Genomic DNA, 18,505 nt, shown 5'->3' on the forward strand with positions numbered 1-18,505 from the left:
TCCCCCTTTGCATTTAATTTCTTGTTGCGCCCAGTGGATTCATTCTGCTGGGCTTTCTGGGGTTGTGATCCTCGTTGTCTTTTCGTAGGACGTTGTCTAAAAGTTTTTGGAGTGCCAGTTTGGTATTCATGAAGTTCCTGAGGTGCTCTTTGTCATGAAAGTATCTTATTTCTCCATCAATTTTGAAAGATAGTTTTGTAGGCTACATCAATCTGGGTTGGAGGCTGTTTTCTTTTAGGGCTTGAAATACATCACTCCAAGCTCTTCTTGCCTTGAGGGTTTTTGTTGGTAAGTCTGCTGTGATTCTGATGGGCTTTCCTTTGTATGTGATTTGTTTCTTTTCCCTAACTGCTTGTAGAACTTTATTCTTCTGTTGGATTTCTGGAATCTTAACAATTATATGCCTATGTGTAGATTTTTTTTTGATCAAGGCTAGCTGGAGTCCTATATGCCTCACTTATCTGTTTGTCAAGTTCTTTTCCCCTCCTTGGGAAGTTTTCTGCCATCACGTCTGTGAACAGTTTTTTTATGTCGTCTGCACTCTCTCCTGTTTCTTCATTGACCCCAGTCAGTCTTATGTTATTCTTCTTTGCATCATCTAGCAACTGCTGGATTGATTTCTCGTGGTCCCTTATAATTTTAAAGCAATTTTTCTTTTCCTGGTCACTAATTGCAATCTTATCTTCTATATCTGAAATTCTATCCTCACATTGGTTCATTCTGCTATGTAAGCTTTCAGTGGAGTTTTTCATATCCTGGAAATCTGTTTGCATCTGTTTGATGGATTCCATTTGTTTCCTCTGTTGGGATTCCATCATATTCCTCAGCTCCTCTATTTTAAATATTTATCTGTATCCTCTCTAGATTTATTAATCATGTCTTGCATTATGCGCACAACCTCTGTTGTTATCTGAGAAATTATTTCTGATTTCATTTTTTCCAGATCCTCTTTTGTTGCTGCTTCAGGGAGTCCAGGTGGTTGAGTATCAGAGTATTCCATCTCGTTTCCCTTTGGGGTTGCTTTAGGTGATCTGGAAGTCTGGTTTTGTGACTTGTTTATGTGTCTTCACATTTTGACGGGGGTGGGGGGATGCTGCTGGTGCCCACGTGGCTCACCTCCTCTTTGCTGGGAGCCGGGGTTGGTTGGCACAGAAGTCTCCTACTCTGTACTGGCAGCTGTGGCACGTTGACCCAGAAGCCTCCTCTGCACTGGGAGCTGTAGCATGTCGACCGAGAACTGTCTTTTGAGGACACTAATCTCACCCTTAGGACCTTTTAACCTGAGTTATCAGAAGCCCCGTCTCCAGATACAGTCACACTGGCACTGTACCATATGCATTTAGGGGAGACTCAGGCCATAACAAAATACTTTCTGAAGTACTTTCTTTTCTGAGTTAAGTGAAAATAAAGAGCAATTCTGAGCACCCTCAGTCTTATTACTCATCAAATAAGCAAAACTAGTTACTGAGAATTTACTAATTTTGTGTATTTCCAAGTCTGTTTACTACTTTTTTAATATTCCTAGGCTCTCAGTTTCCTATGACTTAATGTAGTTCTATGGGTGGCTGTAGTGTCTGAAAATGTCCGTGGTAATATGTCATGTCTTTACCTGTATTTCAGTCTGGGGGGACACTCTGTAGGACTCTAAATGGAAACTTCTAGTGAAGGACTCAGTGATGAGTGAGTAAAAAGAAATAGCAATTCTCTGATGCTTATGCTTTATCTTTATCATCGCAGCATACGATATTGGTTTTTATTTACTATGACCCACTTGGGTTTTCACTGCATTATTTTACTTTTTGTTTTATTTGACATTAATATTTTTAGTGCCTACAGTGTACCAAATATTGTTGTAGGTCCTGGGAACACAGTAGTTAAGACAAATCTGATCCTAGTTCTTTTGTAATAGTGGAGGAAATAGACAGCTATTGAAATTGTTGTGAGTGCTGAATAGTTTGCAGAAAATTTTTTATAATGGTAAGGTGATGCATGTGATCTTGGTTTTGGAGGAACAGTTGGATCAGGGCAAGTGCTTCTGAGGAGAGAATGTTTGATGAGAGACTGAATGATGAGAAAGAATGACAGACAGAGATCTTTTTTTTTTTTTATTAAATTCTTTTATTGGTACATTGTAGGTATGCAACACAATTACATTTCTCATTGGGAATTGTACTTTTACATAATGCATCTTGGTTCTTATTTTTTTCCCCATTCCTAGCCCTCCCTTCGTGCCCTCCACCCTTCCATATTTACAAAGACTTTATTTCCATTTTTTCCATTTCTCATCATTTTTCCTTTCCCTTCTTTCCTTTCCCCTGCCCCTCCCACTACCCCTACCCCTACCCCTTTGGACCTTTTCTTCCTATTTTACGTTATCGATTATTCGTTCTAATCATTGGTACATTTTAGGTATACAATATAATGACATTCATCATTGGAAATTTGCATCTTTACATAGTCTCTCTTGGTTCTTATTTTTCACCCTTGCCCAGCCCTCCCTTCAACCCCTCCAGTCCTCCCTATTTACAAAGATTTTGTTCCTGTTTTTCCATTTTCTCATATTAATCCCATTCCCTTCTATCCTTTCCCCAATCCCTCCCACTTCCTTCCCCTTTGCCGCTTTTCTTCCTATTTCACATTACCTATTACACATTTAGTCCTTATTTACACTTTCAGTTTCTCACACCAGAGAAACTATTCGGTATTTATTCATGTGTGTCCTATTTATTTCACTTAAGAGTATCGCCTCAATGTGCATCCACTTAGCTATAAATGTCTCTAATTTCTCATTTTTTATGGCTGAGTAGTACTCCATTTTATTAAAAAACCACATTTTCCTTATCCAGTCTCCAGTTGATGGGCATTTGGGCTGTTTCCAAGTTTTATCTATTACAAACTGTGCTGCTATGAACATGGGTGCACATATATCACTGTGGTATGATTCTTTTAATTCTTTGGGGAAGATCCCCAGCAATGGAATAGCGGGGTCAAATGGGACTTCCAGTCCTAGTTCTTTGAGATATCTCCATACTGATTTCCACAGTGGTTGTACCAGTTTACACTCCCACCAGCAGTGGAGCAGGGTTCCTCTTTCCCCACAGCCCCGTCAGCATTTGTTATTGGTTGATTTCATGATAGCAGCCATTCTTTCTGGAGTGAAGTGGAATCTCAGCATTGTTTTCATTTGCATCTCTCGAATGACAAGTGATGTTGAACATTTTTTCATGTATTTATTTTCTATCTCTACTTCTTTGTCTGAGAAATGTCTGTTCATTTCAGATGGCCATTTTTGGATTGGGTCTTTAAATTTGGGGGGTCTGGTCTGATCTTTTGAAGTTCTTTATAGATTCAAGATAGTAGACCTTTGTCTGAGGAAGAGCAGGTGAAGATTTTTTCCCACATTGTGGGTTGTCTCTTCACACTGCTGGTGGTTTCTCTTGCTGTGCAGAAGCCTTTTAATAAGAAGAGATCCCACTTGTGGATTGTTTGTGTTAGTTCACGGGCAACTGAGGTTTTGTTCATAAAATCTTTTCCTACACCGATGTCTTCAAGAGTTCTACCTAACCTCTGTTCCAGCCAGTCCAGCATTTCTATTTTAATATTTAGATCTTTAATCCATTTCGATTTTAATTTAGTGCATGGTGAGAAACATAGGTTTAGTTTTAATCTTTGGCAAACTGAAACCCAATTTCTCCAGCACCATTTATTAAAGAGGCTATCTTTCCACCAGTGAGGGTGTTTGGCTCCTTTGTCAAAGATGAGGTGGCTGAGTGTGTCTGGAGTTGTTTCTGTATCTTCTAATCTGTTCCACTGGTCCTCAGGTCTGTTTCTTTGCCAGTACCATGCTGGTTTTATCACAGTAGCTTCGTAATATAGTTTCAAGTAGGGGGTTTTGATACCCCCTGCCATGGCTCTGTTACCTAGAATTGCTTTTGATATTCTGGGTCTCTTCTTGTTCCAAATGAATTTTTGGATTGTTTTCTCAAGGTTTGTGAAGTACACTGCTGGGATTTCAATTGGGATTGCACTGAATCTATATAACAGTTTTGGAAGTATGGCCATTTTCACTATGTTGATCCTTCCTACCCAGGAGCAGGGGATGTCTTTCCATTTTCTGATACCATCTTCAATCTCTCTTTTCAGAGTGCTATAGTTTTCAGAAAAGAGGTCTTTGATTTCTTTCGTTAGGTTGATTCCTAGGTATTTCAGTTTTTTGGATGCTATTGTGAAAGGAATTGTTTGTCCTATTTCTGTCTCAGTGGGTCTGTTGTTCGTGTAGAGGAAAGCTATTGATTTTTGTGTGTTGACCTTGTGTCCAGCTACTCTACTGAATTTGGTTATTAAGTCTAGAAGACTTTTGGTGGCATTCTTGGGGTCTTCTATATACAGTATCACATCATCTGCAAGTAATGACAATTTGACTTCTTCATTTCCTATCTTTATTCCTTTTATTTCTTTCTCTTGTCTAATTGGCATGGCTAATGTTTCCAAAACTATATTGAACAGGAGTGGTGCTAGTGGACATCCTTGTCTTTTTCCTGATTTTAGTGTGAAGGATTTCAGTTTTTGACCATTTAGTATGATATTGGCTGTTGGTTTTTCATAGATGGCTTCTATCAGTTTGAGGTAGAGGCCATCTATTCCAATTTTTTGTAGGGTTTTTATCATAAATGCATGTTGGATTTTGTCAAATGCCTTTTCTGCATCTATGGATATAATCATATGGTTTTTGTCCTTGGCTCTATTGATATAGTGTATTACATTGATTGATTTGCGTATATTGAATCATCCCTGCATCCCTGGGATGAATCCCACTTGATCAGGGTGTATGATCTTCTTGATGATCTTCTGCATTCTATTTGCCAGTATCTTATTAAGGATTTTTGCATCTATGTTCATTAGTGAGATTGGCCCATAGTTCTTCTCTTCGGTTGGGTCTTTCTCTGCTTTGGGGATCAAGGTGATGTTTGCTTCCAGGAATGAATTTAGGAGTATTGCTTCCCTTTCAATTTCATTGAAGAGTTTAAACAGTAGTCGCAGTAGTTCCTCTCTAAATGTCTTGTAGAATTCAGCAGTGAAGCCATCAGGGCCTGGGCTTTTCTTAGTTGATAAGTTTTTAATTACATTTTCAATTTCATTGGTTGATATTTGGTTGTTCAGAATTTTTAGGTCTTCTTCGTTCAACTTTGGTAATTCATATGTATCTAGGAATCTGTCCATTTCTTCTATGTTGTCCATCTTATTGGTGTATAGGTTCTGGAAGTAGGTATTGATGATCCTCTGGATTTCTGCTGGGTCTGTTGTAATTTCACCCTTTTCATTCCTAATTGCATGGATTTGGGCCTTTTCTTTCCTTTTTCTGACAAGGTTGGCTAAAGGTTTGTCAATTTTGTTGATTCTTTCGAAGAACCAACTCTTGGCTTCATTGATTTTTTTGTATCATTCTCTTAGTCTCCATTGCATTGATTTCTCCTCTGATCTTTCTAATTTCCTCCCTTGTATGAGCTTTGGGGTTGTCCTGCTCTTCTTTTTCTAGAAGCTTGAGGTTCAGCATCAGGTTGTTTAACTGGGCTCATTCTGTTTTCCTAATATATGTATCCACTGCTATGAATTTCCCTCTTAAGACTGCTTTCATTGTGTCCCATAGATTCCGATATGTAGTATTGTCATTGTCATTTAATTGAAGGAACTGAACAGACAGAGATCTTGTGGAACAAAGGTCTGAAGAGCCAATATGGAGGCCTTAACCAATAATAATCTTAGTCTGCTCGAAAAGGAGAAACAAGCCATTGAGCCTGGAGTTAAAAGAGGGAAGAGCCGTGAGAAATGCTGTGGACCAGTGAGCAGCAGCCAGTCCCTGCTGGGCTTCAAAGGCCATGATCTCGTGCCATGGGATGCCATTGGCGGGATTTTGTTCAGTTTAAACAGGGTAGTGATATGTCTGATTATGTTTTATAAAGTGGAATCAATCTTTTGTAACCTGTAGATAAAGCAAGATTTGAAGCAGGGAGACCAGTGGAGACAGTGAGTGCTGTTTACAGCTAGGATGCAATTGTGGCTTATGCTTTGTTACAACAGTAAAGTTGAGAAGAGCTTAAAAGCAATTATGATTTGAAGGCACACTTAGCAAGATTTGCTCTGATAGACTGTTAAGGGCCAAGAGCATTGGCAAGAAGAGTAGAGAGGAGAAGGGGAAAATCAGGAGAGCGAAATGGGACAAGATAAAATTACCTAGGGAATACCAGGCAGAGGTGACCAAGAAACATCATCTTACCAGATGGGGAAATGAGAAGAACATGGTGTTGTGGAAGTATTTATAAAGGAGAAGGTGCATGGTCAGCTGTGTTCAATGCTGCTGAGACAGAGTAGGACAGGCCATTGGATTTCACAGCGCAGAGACTGTGAATATCTTGGCAAGGCAGTTATAATAAACTGGAAGGGAAGAGGTTAATTGGAATGGTGGAAAAGAGAACAGAAAGGAAAAAGTAGGGAAAGTAGCTATAGATCAGTTTTTCATGTGAAGCAGAAGAAAGAATAGGTTGATAAAGTGAAAATTAGGGTCAGAAGAAGGTTCCTTAAAGACAAAAACTGTTTCAGTGCTGACAGGAAGAATCTGCTAGAAACTGGGAAGGAAAAGATAAGAGAAGAGAGGAGATACTTACGGCGATATACTAGAAGACAGGAGCAGGAGCCCACTTACTAAAACAAAGGAGAAGAAGAGAAAATGGTAACAAATGTAGGGGCATTGACCTGGCATTGGAAGGTTCCATGTTCCTGCTTGGAGCAGGGAAGGGTGGCTGGTTGGCGGCTGAAGGAGACAGTTGTGAAGTGGGCATCTTGCAGTGTGGGAAAGCAGACTTTGTAGGGAAGTGGCCATGAGGTGTACAGCTGTGAATTCAAAGTGAGACTGAGTGGTGTTTGGGTGGTTTTCACCCTGGCTTCAGTTTGGGGAGAAGGGGGCAGGAACCATTCAGAGATGAGATTACAAAGACCTTTGTTGATAACAGTCTGATTCCAGAAGAAAGGTTCTGCAGACAAGGAAGGCTGAGCTATTGAGTTGGATTAGAGAATTACAGACAATGATCACAGTAAGGGTCTGGGTGAAGATAGTCGCTTCAGAGACAAGGAGGTAAGTAGAGCCTTCCTTAGCTGCCATCGGGTACCTAGAGCCTGCATGAGGTATTGGAAGGAGGACAGAAGGCAGTAATTAGTGCAGGACTTGGTCTGGCTGCTAGCACATGTGGCTCTTGGGCTCTCGAAATGTAGTCAGTCTCAACGAGGGTGTGCTGTAAATGTAATGCAAGCAGCAAATGAGAACTTGGGCCCCCAAATATCGGTATTTTTATATTGATTACATGTTGAAATAATATTTGGATATATTTGGTTACATAGACTGTATTATTAAAATTAATCTCACATGTTTCTTTTTGCATTTTATGTGGCTACTTGAGAATTTGCATTATGCTTGTGTTGGACATTGCATTATGAGAATTTGCATTATGCTTGTCCCTGGTCTCAAGTAGAATACCTGGCTAGAGGCTGAGCAGCCTCTGGACCCTGCTCTTTCCTGTACAGGAACGGTCTCCCTGGGGCACGCGGCCAGCTGTCGATTTTGCATGTTGGAGTTTTCCCCCAACATAAATTAATCTACATTTGTCACCACTGAATTTCATCTTAGGAAACCTTTTCCACTCAGTTCTAATACACTTGTATTTAATCACAGTCTAATGCTAAACGCTCTACAGAATTAACTAGCACCTGTTTGGTACCACATTACTATAACATCGTTTTTTTTGGTACCAGGGATTGAACTCGAGTCCTTGCGCTTGCGCAGCAGGTGGCGAACCCACTGAGCTAAATCCCTGGCCTGGTACCACATTACTGTATGTCATCCTTGCCAGCCTTTGTATCCCATTTCGGAAACATGCCCTCAGTTTATCTTTAAGATATTTAGAAAGATATTTAGAAACAATCAGGCCAAAGTTCTGATGTAAACCCAAAAAGTTCAGAGCTTGTTGTTTAGTACCTTAAAATATATTGCAAAAAGCAATAGAAAAGAAATTTAGTTAGCATTTTTCACTTAATGAAACAGATCCAGAGAGATTATAAAGTGTTTTGATGCCAGAAAGCAAGTTCTTACTCCTTCATGTTGTGCTCTCACCTCAGAACATTTACTGCATCAGACGATAATATAATAGTCCCCAAAATGTAGGGTGATTACTAAGCAGATCAGATCTTGTTGTCCTGAAATGGTTTCCAAGTATACGTGCTCTTGTGCTTTCGGCAAGTTCATAATGTTGCATGATGAATGTAACAAAGCATAACATCAAATCTTGTTAACTAATCTTTGAAGAAAGAACATGTAACTATATGCAAAAGCTTCTAAAAACTAAGCATTTATGCCAGCCCCATAAATTATTCAGCTTATAAAATTTTCCAGACTATACAATGTTCACATGATAGTAGCCCCAGCAATTATGTGTCTGACAAAGCAGTACTAAAACTTCAAAAACTTACATTAATTTGCTATAGCTAATGTTTGTATATATTATAGAGGTTTACATTATAACAGTGAATTAAAATACTGCAGTTATTATAAAGGTTCCTGCTTCTTTTTAAAAAACTACCAAAAGCTGAACCCTTTGTTTAATTATCTAAAAGTAGTTTGCTGTTTTTAGCAAAGTTGGCTTTGTCATGCTAATCTACAGGGCATTATGTACTACTCTTAACTTTAAAGTCATACTGGGGTCCCAAATTTATATAGTGAAACCAGTGATCTTCACTAGGAAGAGGCTTGGGTTAGGAACCTTATAGACTGACTAGTCATTATCCTACCTCAAAGGCCTCATCTACCTGCAGTATGCCTATTGACCCCAACTTTTCAAGCCTAAATATATAAGCTAAAGTAAACTATTTCCCAAGCTTCTCCATATTTAATGAGAATATGAACATGTCTGTGTATCACATCTTTTATGAAACTCCAACTTTCCTATTATGAATAAAGAGGTGAGCTTGTGAGTAAGAGGTGAGCTTGAAAAATGTGTAATGTGTTACAATAATTTTTTTCAAAATATATTCATCTAGGTGGCACATATTCGAGCAGAAAGAGATATTTTGGTAGAAGCAGATGGTGCCTGGGTGGTGAAGATGTTTTACAGTTTTCAGGATAAGAGGAACCTTTATCTAATCATGGAATTTCTCCCTGGAGGTAAAAGAAAACATTACAGCAGTGACAGACTGACCTAGCATAACTGTTGATTTGGTTTACTTTTATATTCCTAGGTCTGAGATTTTACACAATTTTTTTGAGTTTTTGTGTTTATTTCCATAATAATGCCCAGATTATCTTGAAGGAGTGATTAGTATGAGATACTTTTAGATGGTACCATTTTGAGTTTACTGTAACCAGTTAGACTGTGTATAAGTGTGGAGTGAAAAGAAATAGCCAAGTAGCCAGGCATGGTAGGATATACCTATAATCCCAGGTACTCAGGAGGATGAGGCAGGAGGATTGAAAGTTCTAGGCCAGCAGGAGCAACTTACTGAGACCTTCTCAAAATAAAAGAATAAAAAGGGCTAGAGATGTAGCTCAGTGGTGGAGCACCCCTGTATTCCATCTTCAGTACTACCAAAAACAAAACAAAACGAAACATATGATGGACAATGTTCAGTTTCATTGATATTCAGGGAAATGCAAATCAAAAGAAGATTGAGATACCATTTCACACTCCTCAGAATCTCAGATCCCTTGAAGTCTGATGATGCTGAGTATTGATTAGGTGGTATTGATTTGGGAGACACTGGCCTCTTGTAGACAGATCTTAGCTTTCCTGGAGTCCATTATAGAGATGTCCCATGAGGCTGAACAGTATGTGTCCTATGGTCCAGCAACTGCCTGGCCAACTATTTCCTGGAGACACTCCTCACGGGCACAAGAGGCTATGAGGAGAATGCTCATTGCAGTATTGACAGGTGGTGGAAAACGATATAGACCAATACCCATCAGTATGAAATGCTTTACAGTAGTTAAAAGTCACAGGATAGGGCTGGGGATTTAGCTCAGTGGTTCCGCTGTTTGTCTTGCAAGTGCAAGGACTCTGAGTTCAATCCCTGGTACCAAAAAAAAAAGTCACAGAATACACATCTGGCTCAGAGACACAGTGGAGTGAAATGAAGCACACTGTAGAATCACAAAGTTTGATACTATTTATGTGACTTTTGAAAATACACAAAAATCTGTAAGTTTACAGATATATATATATATATGTATATGAATGAAAACATTTTAAAAATAAGCTAGAAAGGCATGTACCAAGCCAAATCTAGCCATCATTGCTCAGCTAAGAGGCAAAGGGAAATAGAATGAGAATAGAGGACTAAGGGAAAAGGAAATAGAATGGGAATTTTTTTTAAATGACTCAAAGGAAATATGAGAAATTGTTATCAGTTGTTAATTCTGTGTTTTAAGCACACCAATGTAGTTAAAATACTCTTTGTCCCTTTTAAAAAAAGAAATTTCCTGAAAATGGAGAAATGTCTGGAAATGCCTTTTAGTGGGCTGATGTGTCCTATTTTTGTTGGACTAATGTGCTCGGACTGTTTGTGAAACTTAGAAAAATAGATCTTGTTTCCAGGTGGGTTTGTTATTATTTTGCACAGTTTGACCTGTTTTCTCCAGCAGGCTGATTTCTGGGTGTTGAGTGGGGGGTTATTACTTCAGTGTCAGCTCAGCTCTGATTCAGTTTCACTTACTCTGTGCCTTAAAGCTATCATGTCACAAAACTTTTGCTTATGCATTGACAGTTTAATTTTATCTAGCCCCAGAAATGGCTAAATATATTGGGTAGATCATAACATGCCAAATCAATCATTTGTTTCACAAATAGGAAGGAGATTTGTGCAAAGTACTCTGCCTTGGGAGCACTTTCAGTAACACGATGCTTCCTTTACATAGGTGACATGATGACCTTGTTAATGAAGAAGGATACCTTGACAGAAGAGGAAACGCAGTTCTACATTTCAGAGACTGTTCTGGCCATAGATGCAATCCACCAGTTGGGTTTCATCCACCGGGATATTAAGCCAGACAACCTTTTATTGGATGCCAAGGCATGTGAATAAACTAGTGAAATGTTAGGTGGTTGTTGTTGTTTTTTTAAATAGACTAATAGAGCTGATTTTATGATTGGAAATGGGCAACTACAATTCACATTATTTATTGCTAAACTACAGTATTTCATAGAATAGTACAGTGGGAGAGGACGCTGGAATAGAATGACACAGGATGTGGCTGTCTTTTTAATCTCCCTGCATTTTCTACTTTTCAAAATGATTACCCTAAAATACTTATAATTTTACATTTTTACAAATATAAATTCCAAACTAAGAATTTTTATAAAAGTTGGATTTTTTTTTTTTTGGTACTGGGGATTGAACTCAGGTCCTTGTGCTTGAGCAGCAGGCAGCGAAACCCCTGAGCTAAATCCCTGGCCCTTAAAAGTTGGATTTGAAAGAGGAGTTTGCAATAAGGTTTTGTTTTTCAAAATTAAAATAATCTGATTTTACTATAATTTTTTTAGGGACATGTAAAATTATCTGATTTTGGTTTGTGCACGGGATTGAAGAAGGCTCACAGAACTGAATTTTACAGAAATCTCACTCACAACCCACCGAGTGACTTCTGTAAGTTTGCTATTGTTTTCCTAACTAAAATATAGTTTGTTTAGTTCAGTGCTGTTAAGAACTGAAGATTCTCTCCTATCCTCTCCCCATTCTCTAAATTTACTCATGTGCTTCAGATCAATATGTGCGATTTTGTCTCCTGGTGAGCTCTTCCCTCATGCTTACCATTTTGTCTTGTTGAAATCAGCATTTCAGAACATGAACTCAAAGAGGAAAGCAGAAACCTGGAAGAAGAACAGAAGGCAGCTGGTGAGCCCGCCACTTTTTAAGAAAGGATTCTGTGTCTTGGTCCTGAAGCCTTGTCTTTGTTTACACAGATGTGACAGTGCATGTTCCGAGATCACACCATATTCTTACTTGCTCTTTATGGTTCCCTTACCTATAAAGCAAACTGTCAATTTTTACTTTATGATTTAACTTTAGGGTACTTTAATGAGCATATCTGTGAGTAAGTGATCTACTGTGTAAGTAATGTGCTGTAAGTTATCTGTTTCATTAGTGATTAACACTTTAAATATAATTCACTGAGATGAATGTAACTGTAAAGAATGACTTGTGATTTCTAGTTTTCCATTTTCTGTGCCTGTAGTATAAATCCTGCTGCAACAAACACCAGCCAGAAAGTAAAGCAGTGAATTTCCAGGAACTTCTTTGCAGACCGAGTAAAGAGGAAGTTGGAATGTCAGCAATATTACAATAAAATCGATATAAAACTTTAGACAGATAAACTTAATTACTCCTTTAATGCAGAATTACACTGCCTGTTTTTAATCCCATGCAATTTCCCTTTTATTAGCAAGTATAGAAATTGTTTTCCCTTTTTCTTCTTTCCCTTTAACTTGCTAATTGGGACCATGGGCATTCCTAAGATTAGGACTGTACCTTTTGACTTTGTTTTTCTAGTCTTGCATACAATGCTCGGAGTGGATAGACATTTTATAAATATTTATACACTTTAGCCAAGTGATGACAAGGGACACTAATTTACCATTCTCAGGGGATTAAGTAGACTGAACAATAATAGCCTGACACCCTCTAAAGCCAAACAAACAACCTGTGCACTACTGAGCTCATTCTTTCCTTAATCTATGGAACAGCAGACTTTATGCTTGTCAAACACTTCAGTGTTCACAAAATTTATTTACTGTGTATATTAAAATTTATTATGCATTAGGGAGAAAAACTTCATTCTGCTTCTAAATGTGTCACTTTAGATCAGATTTTACAATTGGGAAGAGAATTGCAGTATTCCCTACTTGCAACAGGAAAATCAGTGAACACTGCTGAAAACTATTGCAGTGGAATTGTGTGCCTCTCTGTACAGGTGTTCCTAATGAAGACTTGTGCACGGGTTCTTGTGCTCCTGGAAGTCAGGCACCCTGTCTAACATTGTTTCCCAAGGGAGCAGAGAGGACTTCATATACAAATGACTTCAGAGTTTCTTCTGGGCAGAAATCATGTATTCTTTAACATGTTATCTGACTCAGTATCTGTCACATAATAAACATGTAAAATAAGGATTACATGAAAAACTAACCTCTTTATATATTCCTTTTATCAGTAGTAAATGATGTTCACATTTTTAAAAAACGTTAAAGATACTGGCTTGACATACTGTCCCTTGTAGGCATATTCCACAGTTGGGACACCAGATTACATCGCTCCAGAAGTCTTCATGCAGACTGGATACAACAAACTATGTGACTGGTGGTCCCTGGGAGTGATTATGTACGAAATGCTAATAGGTATGTCGTTAACTTATGTACATAATAAATACACCTCAAGAGTGCCATTGTTTAACATATTACAGACGTCATGACCTAAAATAGCTGAGCTGCTTTAAACCTTATTGTTAACACTTCTCAGTGTTAAATATGATAAATACCAACAAGCTCCCCAGGGTCCTATGGCAGGAAGGGGGCTGTTGAACCTGAGCTGCCATGCATGCATATTGGACCTACGTGTCTGCAGGGGAAACAGGGAGCAGTCCTTTGTCTTACTGGCTTTATTAGGGTTTTATTGTACAGTGATGAATGGTGGGTTATTCTACTGTTAAACAGAGCATGCAGGGTTGCTTAGCTTCTGTGGCACATATTTAGTAGGTATAATTTGATCAATCACAAAGGACAATAAAGCTTTTATTTTCCCTGATATGTAGGCTATCCTCCTTTCTGCTCTGAAACTCCTCAGGAAACATACAGAAAAGTGATGAACTGGAAAGAAACTCTAGTATTTCCTCCAGAAGTACCTATTTCTGAGAAAGCCAAGGACTTAATTCTCAGGTCAGTCGTTAAATATCAGAGAAATGTAGGGTATCTCAGAACTTAAAAAGTACCTAAATGAACCATTTCATTTTTGTGAGGAGAGAAAAAATAGCAGTGATATGTATGGTCAAAGAGTTCAATAAAGAAAGGTGTTTTAAAAATGTAAACTCCTGGGCTGGGGATTTAGCTCAGTGGTGTCGCCGCCTGCTGTGCAAGCTCAAGGACCCGAGTTTGATCCCCGGTACCAAAAAAAAAAAAAAAAGTAAGCTCCTGAAAAGGAAGTTTGCAGGAAAAAACAGATAAAAACACAGAAAGGCCTGGTATTGTTTTGGGTATTGATGTAAAGTAAATGCAAAATGTCACTTTTGTTAGAATATAGTAACTCAGTCCCATTAAAGGAAAAAGGGAAAATAAATCTGTTACAGCAGGAACTCCTGTCATGGAAGTCTGTGTATGAAATCTTCTGGGCAGGAGACTGCATTGTGCTCCCCAACTGAGTGTAGTGTGCATGTGACCTGCGACCCAGCAATTCTGCTTGTAGGAATTTTGCTTGGCAGATAATCAGATATGTATAATGATTTAGTATGTTTATCATAGTATTATTTGAGTTGTGAAAAACTGGAAACCTAAATGTTAAGCAATGTTGGAGTGGGTAAATAAATTATAATATCACCAGATACAAATTTTAGAAAATTTATAGAAAAATATTTAATAACTGGGAAATTTTTTCAGTGTGTTAAGTGAAAAAGGTAGCCCTGAAATAGTCAAGAAATTAGGAGTAAGTTCAAAATATGTACAGTAACTGGCCCTAAATAATGCAACTCGTGATGACTGATTTTCTCCTACATTTTTCCACAACGAACACAGTTAAGATCAGTAAACAGGAAAAAATTGTAATGCTTTGGAAAAATTAAACGTTTGAAATGATGTGACTAGAGTCTGGATGGGTGTGATTTATGTATGTTAATTTCTGTTTCCTTCTTTCCTTGTTTAGATTTTGTATTGATTCTGATAACAGAATTGGGAATAGTGGAGTAGAAGAAATAAAAGGCCATCCCTTTTTTGAAGGTGTAGACTGGGGGCACATAAGGTATGTTCCTAGGCTTGGAAGGGAGAAGCTGAGGAAGAGGAGCCTCCAGTGCTAACAGGGACTTTACCTGTGATTCCGCTAGATCGCACAGGAGAGGTAGCACTGTTGGCTGCGCTGTGGAGGCAGTGTTTTCCAGATGCTGTGAGTGAGACTGCTGGCTATGAAATGACTCATCTTGGCCAATAGTAAAGCAGCATTTAAGAATTGCTTACCATTGTTAATTGTGAGCTTTGGCCTTTCTTCAGTTGTGGCCACACTGCCTTCTGTAGTCCAGTGTTGTGCACCGAGCACATGGGAAATACCAGTCTGATGGCGCCTTGTTCCCTCCTTCCCTTTGCACCAAGAATGAGCTACGAGCCCTTGATGGGCCTGCAGGGAATCTTGCCACACCTGGATGGGTCACTTCTCAGAGTTCTTTCATCTGTTGCTCATTCCAGCCAGAATGCTCCTCTGCCAGGGCTTGTTCTTACCTCTGCCCCTGCCCTGCCCTGCCCTGGCCTGCCCTGCCTCTTCCTTCTGAAGAGCTCGTGTCACTTCCTCGGTGTAGACCTCCTTGGAGATCCCACTCCGATCCCGCCTATTATAATAACCGTGATAGGTTGATCATTGCTTGTATGTGCAGCCCTTCTATGAGTACTTAGCTTGCATTTCTCCTCTTATCCTCATGATAAACCCTATGAGCGAGGAACTGATTTACAGATGAGGAAACTTAAGGCATGGAGAAGTACAGTGGTACCTCGGTTCTTGAACTGAGTTCTCCACGATTTGGTCATAGATTGATCTAAATGAAAACCGATCCAAATTTCTCTGTTAGGTCAACGTTGAACCTAACCATTGAATTTGACTTTAGTTCTTGTCCATCTCGGTTTGCTACCAGAATTGTGGAAAGAATCAAGTTCGCGAACTGAGCTACTACTGGAATTTGCCTACAGGGCCACAGCTAAGTGAATGAGAGAGCTGGTGTGGCCCAGGCAGTATAAGTCTGGAATCTTAATCCTTTTTTGTGTGTGGTTTGTGGTGGAAATTGAACCTGGGGCCTCACACGTGCCCTAACACTGAGCTACATCCACAGGCCCTGGAGCCCTGACTCTTGACTGCTGCTTTTTCTTGCATCATCTCATTGAAGACAAATATGAGCCCCTTCTCTCTTTTCTTTCTTTTTGTGGTACTAGAGGTTGAACCCAGTGCCTTTGCACTGAGCTACATCCCTTGACCTTTTTACTTTTTGAGACAGAGCAGTCTCAGTAATTTGCCCAAACTGGGCACCAACTCGAGATCCCCCTGCACAGCCTCCCAGAATGCTGGAATTACAGGTTTGTACCGCCACACCTGGCTGATAGCCCTTCTTTGTAGAGTTGGAAGGGTGCTTAAGAGACTACCGGTCCTGTCCCTTGGCTTCATGATGTGGCGACAGTCATAGCAGGGGTTTTGCCTGCCTAACCTCATAGTGCTAGTTAATGAGAAGAAAGGTTAGGTCTCAGAGATCCAAGGTCTGTGGTTCTTTCCACTAAACTTAATTTATTAAGTTAGCATATTAAGTAGATAAGTTGGAATAGTTCTGGTAAAAGTACATACAGTACATGCTTTTACATAATTTGGTAAACTTAGTAAATCCAGTCAATAATGATTGAAAAAGAAATAAAAACTGCAGCTTCTTTTAAGTGTTTCTATAGCTTAGTTTTGTTAACATAAGCAAGCATTTTCGTGACTGGTTTGTTTTACCCTAATGTCCCTAATTCTCTTACAGTGCACGACTGAGAAGCTTCTGTGTTTAGATTTCATCCTTTGTGCCCTCACTTTCCCAAATGACTCTGGATTTTAAAAATATAAATTTTATTTTATCCTATTCCCCCTATAACCTTCCTCCCCTCCCTATGTACAGAAACTTAGTTTCCATTTTTTCTTCTATTTCCACTTTTTTTCTTGTCCCTTCCTTCCTTTCTCTCTCCCCCCTCCCTGTTCCCCTTCCCATTTGAACACTTTCTTCCCATTGCCCAACATCCAGATGCATTTCAGTTCTCATTTCCACTTTCAATTTCTCACACCAGAGAAACGATGTGGTATTTAAACATGTGTGTCCAATTTATTTCACTTAAGAGTATGGATTTATAGATTTTCTGCTAGAACAGTTCTAGTCCTAAATCACTTAGCCCCGATGACATAGGATCCAGTCTGTGCAATATCCCTCATGTTTTATATAGTCTTTTAAATAAAATCTCTTCTGTTTTATTTACTTTTCCTTTCATTAGTTCTTGTTTTTCCACTTAACAAGTAGTGTGAGAAAGTGTTGGCACAAAAGTATGAAAAATCCAGGTAAATGAAAAGATTTCAGTAAAAAAATCACACTTAACTATTTTGAAATCCACTTAACTATTCTCAAATCTACAATAAATGCCCTTGGCCTTTCTGATATCCATAAAATAACATGAAGAACTTGCAGGAAGATTCGTTGAAAAATCAAGTTTACCATGGTTGCTCAATACCTTTTTATAGGGAAAGGCCGGCGGCAATCCCTATAGAAATCAAGAGCATTGATGATACTTCAAATTTTGATGACTTCCCTGAGTCTGATATCTTACAGCCAGGTAAGACAGTTCTGTAATGTGACCCAAGCTATTAAAAGTCTGTGAAGATGTCATTACATTAATGAGAGTACTTTGCTCTTGGTGAATTTTTCTGTCTTTTTAGTGCCAAATACTGCAGAACCAGACTACAAGTCCAAAGACTGGGTTTTTCTCAATTACACCTACAAGAGGTTTGAAGGGTTGACTCAGCGTGGCTCCATCCCCACTTACATGAAGGCTGGGAAATTGTGAGGGAGTTCCACCATGCCCACAACCATGAGCACTCAGGTAGCTGCACCCCGGGCCTGCTCAGTGCAGATCTCCAGACCCTGAAGTCTCCTAAGGATGGCAGTGCTCACTGGCGACAGAGGAAATTCTGCAGGACTAGGGTTTCTAAGACTGGTACAGGAATGGGTTGGCAGTGCCAGCTGGCTTTTTAAAAAAATATTTTATTATTTTTGTTAACTTTATTATACGAAGGTACTGGAATAAAAGGAATGTACATCCCCATCTGACTACCCTGCCTGCCTGCGTAGTGAGGTCCATCCCGCCTGTGTGTGCTCTCACTTTGAACTGGGACTCAGGAGAGATCTAATGCAGCGTTGGCCAGCTGTAGGCAGCACTGCAGCACTGCTGTTTCTCTGCAGATCTTATGGGTCTGGATGCATCAGTAAAAGCCATCTTCCACAGCTGGTGTTAGAACATTTGCTCTATTGGTTTGGACACCTGTAGAACATATCTGAAGACAATTTCTGTAATGCTTTTAAGAAATACACTGGTTCCTTAAAAATAGAATTTATCATCAACTTACTACACAAACTGCACAATAGGGAGTGAAAAGTTTCCATTAAGGTTTTTACTTTGCATTCAGAAATACCGATGATATACATAGTCTATGTACTCAT

General features: G+C 39.1%; 1 protein-coding gene across 4 annotated transcripts in view; it reads left to right on the forward strand.

Annotated features, from left to right (window-relative positions):
* The window catches only part of Stk38l (serine/threonine kinase 38 like), an 80,958-nt gene extending 62,848 nt beyond the window's left edge, over positions 1-18,110 (forward strand). For all 4 annotated transcript variants that reach the window (XM_004844755.3, XM_087192788.1, XM_021258324.2 and 1 more), the window contains 9 exons: positions 9,085-9,208; positions 10,955-11,109; positions 11,580-11,682; positions 11,870-11,931; positions 13,310-13,427; positions 13,841-13,964; positions 14,941-15,036; positions 17,530-17,621; positions 17,725-18,110. In XM_004844755.3, the coding sequence (XP_004844812.1) occupies positions 9,085-9,208; positions 10,955-11,109; positions 11,580-11,682; positions 11,870-11,931; positions 13,310-13,427; positions 13,841-13,964; positions 14,941-15,036; positions 17,530-17,621; positions 17,725-17,852 (1,002 nt within the window). In that variant the 3' untranslated portion in view covers positions 17,853-18,110. The remainder of the gene's footprint in view (positions 1-9,084; positions 9,209-10,954; positions 11,110-11,579; positions 11,683-11,869; positions 11,932-13,309; positions 13,428-13,840; positions 13,965-14,940; positions 15,037-17,529; positions 17,622-17,724) is intronic.
* Positions 18,111-18,505: the final 395 nt, after the last annotated feature.

The sequence above is a fragment of the Heterocephalus glaber genome, unplaced genomic scaffold (genome assembly GCF_053883595.1).
Source record: "Heterocephalus glaber isolate CG9 unplaced genomic scaffold, H.glaber_assembly_v1.0 deba00001572, whole genome shotgun sequence".
In the NCBI taxonomy this organism is placed as follows: domain Eukaryota; kingdom Metazoa; phylum Chordata; class Mammalia; order Rodentia; family Bathyergidae; genus Heterocephalus; species Heterocephalus glaber.